The sequence below is a fragment of the Medicago truncatula genome, chromosome 5, assembly GCF_003473485.1.
Source record: "Medicago truncatula cultivar Jemalong A17 chromosome 5, MtrunA17r5.0-ANR, whole genome shotgun sequence".
NCBI classification, from domain to species: Eukaryota; Viridiplantae; Streptophyta; class Magnoliopsida; order Fabales; family Fabaceae; genus Medicago; species Medicago truncatula.
In genome coordinates, this window is record NC_053046.1 from 37003173 (window position 1) to 37011222 (window position 8050).

General features: G+C 30.7%; 1 protein-coding gene across 1 annotated transcript; it reads right to left on the bottom strand.

Annotated features, from left to right (window-relative positions):
* Positions 1 to 3475: 3475 nt before the first annotated feature.
* On the bottom strand, positions 3476 to 4221 carry LOC11431147 (LOB domain-containing protein 21). Its single transcript, XM_003616624.3, has one exon. It carries the CDS (start codon positions 4138 to 4140, stop codon positions 3607 to 3609), a length of 534 nt encoding a protein of 177 aa, XP_003616672.1. The 5' UTR covers positions 4141 to 4221; the 3' UTR covers positions 3476 to 3606.
* Positions 4222 to 8050: the final 3829 nt, after the last annotated feature.

Sequence of the window (8050 nt, forward strand, 5' to 3'; positions counted from 1 at the left end):
CTTGAATTCTCGGAAATATCTTTAGCATCCATGAAACAAACACATATATTGTAGAAAGAAACAAAAAAAAAAATTAAAAAATAAATACAACATGATAGAACTCATGCAAGGAAAAAAATGAAAACAGAAAAAAGTTGATGGTACGGTGAGTTTTCTCTTCACGTGGGAAAAAAGTTTTTCTATTGCATTAAAATGGAATTCCTCTAAAACAAACAACATTGTGCAAGATTCTCGTTCTTCTTTTTCATGATATTATTTATTCTTGAGAATAAATTTCTCTTCCATAAAACAAACATTCCCTACTCTTTCTGTTTAAACAGAAACAAAAGGATTAAGATTCTCTTCTCCCTTTTTGTTATGGTAAAATTTATCACTTCAGCAAATAAATTCAAAGATTAGTCTATAACTTGAATTAGATCCTTAACAAGTTTTAAGTTGACAAATTTACTGGCACAAATGTAAGTTTGAAATTCGACTTACTCCATGGAACTTGAAACTTAAAATTCAAATTTTGTATGTAACACTTTCTCATATACAAAAGACAAAAAATGTTAACACCATTACTTATTTATTACATCCCTAGACATCTAAACACATCCAATTTTATTCACTACTTATTTCACTAGATGCCTCAAACATGCATTATATCATATTAATTTTTAGCTTCTCTTTTGTTTTTCCTTGCACTACACCCGAATATTGTTTCAATTTTCTCCAAATCATTCATTAAGTTACATCAAATAACTTTGTCAATTCTATCATAATACTAATATGGATCGATTCCCTTTGCAGATAGTTAGATCAAAACCCTAAATGATGAAATTGAGGGTGGAAGCCAAGGGTCCACGGTGGCAGTGGTGGGGGAATTATGTAAGCACCGGTGGTGGTGAATCGTACATATATCTCATGAGACATTTGAAAGCAACCCTCATGGCTACCTTGAGTGGTCTTCATGTTGTGGACAAGGCCAACAAGTGGTGTTGTTTCACTTCAATTCTAACTAGCCTCTTAATTTACAAACTAGCCTCTTAATTTACATTAATAAATTCATATGCAATTGCGTGGTGGAGATTTATATTTATCACAATTTTGATGGTGGTGGTATGATTTTGTTGGGTGTCGATTGTTTTGTGGCTAAAGTATTTTTTTTTTCAATCAAATGGACTATGACGGAGTTTTGGTTGTGGTGTTGATGATGAGGAGTTTGCGGGTGATTTTTGTTTTTTTCTTCCTATTTTTTGCTCATGATGACCTCATATTTGGGTTCATCTCAGCCGCTGCTTACTCGCGTCGGTTTAAGGTTGTCTTCGTTTTGGCTCGTGGCTTCATTTTAGTGATTCAATTTTGGGTTGTTTTCGAGCTGGTTTTGTTTGCGCTACCATTCCACTTGTCTTATAGATTTATTTTCTGAAGTCTGGTGACCCGATCGCTTTTGTTTCAACATCATAAGTCGGTGTCCAGTTTTCAAGTTTTTCGGTAGGTTAAGGTGACTTGGTGACATAGTGATTTTTTTCTAGAGTTTGGTGGGCCGGTCGCTTTTGGTTTAAGATTGAGAGTCAATTTCTTTACACAAGTTTTAGGTCTTGTTATAGTGTCTTCACCTATAGACCAGGTCGATTAGTGGTGAAATCTGAATGAGTGGTGAAATAAGTAATTTTTCGTGTGTTTAATTGAGCTCAATTGTGGTGATGAAAATGAGAGGCGTTGTTTTTAGGGGTTTTGGTTGGTTTGATTGCTTTTTGGAGGGTTTGATGTGAGCAACGGACAATAGGTGATTGAATTTTGTCTATATGGTCATTCACCATGGAGTTGGGGGTTTTGACTCAAGTTTGGTTTATGCTGGTGTGTGGGGTTTTAGCTTTGTTTTGGTGTTGACCTTTATTTTGGAGGCTTGCTTTTATTGGTGCTTCTGGCAGCCCTCGATTGGGTCGTGTTTTTATCGGTGTTTATGATGAATGAGGTGTATGAATTTTCTTTTGGGTCATCCGCCTATATACCATGTCCTTTGGTTTGATGTTTCTATATTGTCAGGCTTTGTTCGTCTTGTGCGAAGACTTGGTTATTAATAAATTTTGCCGTTAAAAAATAGGATAGAATGTAATCTTTTAAATTTGTCAATTTAAGGACAAAATTTAAGTACAATTCTTTAGGTGCTTTTCATATGGTTCTTAACTAAAAATACATCTTTTTTGAATATAACAAACTTTAAAAAAATTAAAGATTTGAGAAAATCATGGTGAATTTAGGTTAGAACCATACAAAAATCATCTAAGAAATTTTACCTAAATTTTTTACTTTCCTGAATTGATATTGATGCAAACAAAATGTAATATAAAGGATTAAAAGAAGAAGAAAAAAACTAACAAGACCGATCCGAAAAATAGTCAAACCTAAAGAACCATAAGTAAAATTTTGTTGGATAAATTTATGAATGGTTATCATATGTTTGGTAGAATGCAACACACCAACATGGGATGTAAGAAATAATTAATGTATCTTGGCAGGTGTTTTATTTTGGACCATGTGTTGTTGTTGGATTTGATGTGCTATATACGGCAAAATAAAACCATTCAAACCTTTATGGTCTAAACATTAGTCTTTGGATTCCCATAAGAGAGTACAATTGGTGGGGTTTATGACTCAGAAAATCACAATTGGTATTGCATTCTTCAATAAAACAGTACAGTTAGACCCACTTCCATTTCCATTGAGAGAAACCCTTCAAAGATGATCAAAGAATCAAACTTCTAGTGTTACTATCAAACTACTAGTCTCACATTACTTAGGTAGTGCCAATGAATGCTGAGGTTGCACTTGTGTATTGTCTATATCAAAATTGGTTCATCTGAATTCATAAGGTCTAGTCTAAATAATTGGAAACCTATGGGTCATTTTGATTTGGATAGGGACTTTTTTTATTGGTGTTCGGGGTTCGAACCTCAAACCTTGCATATATTATGCACATTGTTCTTACCAACTGAGCTTGGGGACGATTTGGACAGGGACTAGTCTAAATATACTATTACTTGATGAATAAAGAATAAACTTTATGAATAAATTCATATCATCGATCAATTTATTGAACAAAAGATTACAAAGAATTATAAAGGAGAGATTATATAACAAATTTAAAAAAACTTAACAAACTATAACAGAAATAAAACTAACTAAACTAGCTTATAACTAACTAAAGGATGATAAGCAGAAAATGTTATCAATAAACTGCTTATCTAATAATATGGTCCTGGTCCAGAAGCAGAATTTCATGATTTACATATGTAAGGTTTTTTAATTTGCGTTGCGTCGCGATCTTTGATATAACAAAGAATCACTGTCAAAATTGACTGATGCAATTCCAATCACGGTTGCGTTGCAATTGCAGAGACATAAACTCTGCATATATGGTACAAAAGTGAAACTAAATAGGCCAAGAAAATAATCATATTTTCTAGCAGTTTCTATAATAACTCAGGAATCATAAATTGGAAAACCAAATCATTCATGTAGTTCTTATTTATTAGCATATACAACAGAAGCACTCCTTTTGATTAATCACACAATTCAGAACAATTACAACAAAATAAGGGAAAGGGGGTGATAACAGCATTAAAATATATAAGGAATTTGAACGAAATCATCGACAGTTTCATTTCGAGTAAACGATTGAGACGAAGAACTGTGACTTAAATTATCACTGAAGTCACTGCAAGTGAAAAACTCAGGAAAAGGTGGCAAACTAACATTTGAATTCATCATATCATTGGAAAAAGAAGAAGTAGGAGTAGCAGCAGCCGCAGCGCAACGAGCCAGGCGATCCTTTGCAATGGCAAGATCATGTTGAAGTTCAACCATCTTCCTTTGCAAAAGTGCTATAGCACCTATGCATCCATAGACAGGGTCTCTAAGCCTTGCATCAGCTTCATAAGCCAAAGAATTCACAGTTTCTTCCCTTTGTTCCTCTGGAACTTCAATCAGAATCTTGCTCACATTGCTTGCTCCAAATACTTTGTGAACTTTCGCGAATTTCTTGCACTCATCGGAGCGAAAGTATGGCGCAAATATACAATTTGGTATGCATCTTCTTTTCAGAAATTTGCAGGCTGCACAAGAGGAACTTGACCTTGGTTCATAACCCTTCATGATTTCTCTAGAGTGCTCTCTATCTTTAGTTTTAGTGATGATAAATGTATGGTTCTCACTATTGGTATATTTTAGTGAATTGTTGCTATTTAAAGGCAATCACATTTCTTGGCCTATTAGATCATGTGAAGTCCTGGTTTGGGAATTGCATGGGCCAATGCTGTCTTTTTACTAAACTTTTTTTGTTTACAAAAAAAGTTTTGGCCAATTGGATATTGACGGTTTATCAAGGTTAGACAAAGTTTACAGATTCAATAAACCCTAATAGAGATATTCCCTCCGTCACAAATTGTATGACGTTTTGGGCATTTCACACATATTAAGAAATGCAATTAATATTGTGTGGAAAATAGATATTATGAGTTGTTTTACAAAATTGTCCTTAATAAATAATATGAGAAAGATAAATGAAAGAATTGAAAGAAGAGGGAGTAATAAATAATTAAGGTTATAATTGGAAAAATAACATTAATATTGCATAGGTATTGTAAAGCGACATATAATTTGGGACAAATTTTTTCTCCTAAAGCAACATACAATTTGGGACGGAGGAAGTATTACATATTATCTACTAACGAAATTCTCATATTGACAATGGAATTTGAACTTAAATCCTTATGAGATATGAGTTGAATCCTTACCAACATTCATCGGATTTTAGTACACTTCTTTATTTGTTTATAACAAATTTTATTTATTTATTTTTTCTTTGGCTTTAGTCAAGCATTTCACATTTATGAGTCATATCATATACATTCATATTAGGAGTGCAAAAGTAGGTCCAAATAATTGATTCATGTGGACAATGGTGGTATGTGTTGGTTGTTTTCAAGTTAGACATGATAGTTCATGAATAAAGATGAGGGTATTTTTCTTTTTTGATTGATTAAAGAAAAGAAATATTCTCAATAAAAGTAAAATTATCCCTTAAGAAGTAAGGGTATGGTCACAAATACAAGAGGGAAACCAATAAAATCAAATGAAGTACTTTTTACATGTTGAAATCTTCCGTACAACATAGTGGAGCCAAAAATAAAGCCATTTGAGATGTTTTTAAACTTTCTATCATTAGATATTTCATTTTTTGGGGTTGTGATTTTTATTTTATTTTAATATTCTAGTTGCTGTCTAACGACTGAAACTGAAAGTTTAAGGTGCATCTAACATTAATAATAAATGCTATTTTGATCTCTTAAATATTTAATTGGTATCGCGTTGGTCCCTTAACTAAAAAAAAGATTGTTTGAGTATATTAAGTTTTTTTTAGTCTCGTTTCGGTCCATTCTGTTAGGTTTAATAAAAAAATGTTAAGTGTGGACACGTGTCACCTTGTCATTGGCTCTGAGAATTTTTTATAAAAAAAATTAATATATAAAAAACGTTAATAATATTTTTTTTACAATTTTTTTTTTAAATATATATATTTTAAGGTGACACGTTTCATTTTATCATTGACTTTGAGATTTTTTTTAAAAAAATAATTATTTTTGTAAAAAAAAAACTCAGAACCAATGACAACGTGACACGTGTTCAGGAGTTAATTTTTTTTTTTTTTAAACTCTAACGGAAACCTAACATAAAGGACCAAAACGAGACTAAAAAAAAAACTTAAAGTACTCAAACAATCTTTTTTTTTAATTAAGATATCAAAGCGATACCAACTAAATACTTAAAGGACCAAAAGAGCATTTAAACCTACATAAATACATAATAACTTTTCCCTTTTTACTCCTAAAAGAATAAATAAAATAGGAAGATATAAGAAATATTACGTACTCTATCTTTTTAACACTTTTTTTACATCTATTTTATTAGGTGAAATTTATGAAGGTTAAAAAGAAAGTGTTCATAACACATATCATTAGGAGAGACATATTTTCCAAGAACTAAAAGTTATCAACTTTTTATAAAACTTCATTATCACTCAAGTTATTTTTTGATAGATGCTTTTTTGAGAGGATACTGCAAGCTATTAGCTCTGCCTATAGCTTTATGAGAAAAAGATAATTTTTTATTAAGTATCTTGAAGTAAAAGATTGATTATAATGTGGACATATCTGTATTTCAATTTTTTGGGATGATGTAGAAGAAGTAGAAGGTGATGGAGGATACTATCAGCCAGGATAAGAGGTTTGAGATGGAAGATTATCCAAATTTATTTGATAACACTAAGACAGAGAGATAGAAGAAGAAGCAGGTGAATAAAGTAAAGTGTTCTAACTTTAATTCAGTTGGAATGAGGACTCGTGTCCAAAATGGTATTACCAAAGCGCCTTGACAAATATAAAATAGTTGGTTCAATTGCAACATAATATTTGGGAATACCAATACTTTTGTTCAAATTTTCATAGAGGGTAGTCTTTTAGCCGTTGTTTGACCAAGAATAATCATAATTTGACTAGTTTTTCTTTACGATGCTTGTTTTTGATACCTCTTTCCTTAGGACATTTCGTTTCTTGTGATAAATTCGGATTGTTTTTTTCATAGGTACGTTTTACATTGTGTGACTCTGATGTATTGGTTAAGGTTTCTCCTGTCTTTAATATTTTATTGCTTTGATAAAAATAATAATTAATATTGTTATAATATTTTTGAGATCAAATTTATACTTGATTAAAATATAGTTGATGATATACTAAAGACTTTAAAGTGTAACGAGAATTTTTTTATTTCTTTTTTTAATTCTTTGATTCTTAGGAGAAATAAATTTTAGTAGTTCAAAGTTTAACCGAAAGATAAATAAAGTCGGACGAAGAATTATTCTAAACAAAAATTAAATCTGGATTTTTTTATTCAATTTGTTATTTGATGGTGTCTATTATTTACACGAAGCCAATCATTTGATGAGTGTAATAAGTATTTAGCATGTACTACAACAAGTATTCAACTTGACAGTAAATGTCATATAACGACTTTCTATCATCAATTTTCATTCAATATTAATAGTATGCATCTTTGATTTTTCTGCAATCTATGCAAATGAATGGACTATTAATATTAATGACATACAAGTACTTTAAATTTGATGATTGTAATAGGTTGATCATTTAAATTATTTTGGTCATATATAAGTACTTTAAGTTTGTAAACATTTTTTATTTATTCATCCTGCCACATCATTGTTTTTGTAAAGTTTGGTTAATAGAATGACTAAAATAAAAATATTTATAAATTTAAATGATTTATGTGTGACCAAAATAACTTCGAGGATCAATCAGTTACAAATCTCAAACTTAAATGACTTATGCGTGACCAAAATAATTTAAAGGACCAATCTATTACAAACTTTAAATTTAAAGGACTCATGATGTAATTTAACCTTTTTTATAAAATAGTCACTTTTGAGACGGAGAGATTATAAATTTATAACCATGGTTGAATTTATATGGTCATAAAATTTTAGAGATCAAATTTATACTTGATTAAAAATTCGATACACTAAAGACTTTAAAGTATATGAGAATGTATTTTTTTTTATTTTTTGTTAACTCTCTAGTTTTTAGGAGGAATGAATCTTAATAGTCTCAAATTTGATCGAAAAGTAACTAAAATCGAAAGAAGAATTATTCCAAACAAAAACCAAATCTTGATTTTTCTAAACAATTTATTATTTAATGATTTTGATTATCCACTTGGGGCTGATCATTTGATGATATAATAAGGATTTAGCAATGTACAAATATTCAACTTGGTAGTAAATGTCATATAACGACTTTCTATCATTAATTTCATTCAATATCAGTGTGCAACTGTGGAGCTGGACCTATTGTACAGATTTCCTGTCACATTATCGGATCTTCAATGATAATCAAGAATTCATTGTTAGGTCAGGGGCTCTGATCATAGGCCAGTTTGGACGGACTTGCGTCATTGGCTAAAAACATGAGTATTCACGACTTCACACTTAAAA

What these genes read in the sequence shown, in the direction of transcription:
- LOC11431147 (XM_003616624.3), bottom strand. Translation starts at nt 4,140, where the DNA reads ATGAAGGGTTATGAACCAAGGTCAAGTTCCTCTTGTGCAGCCTGCAAA.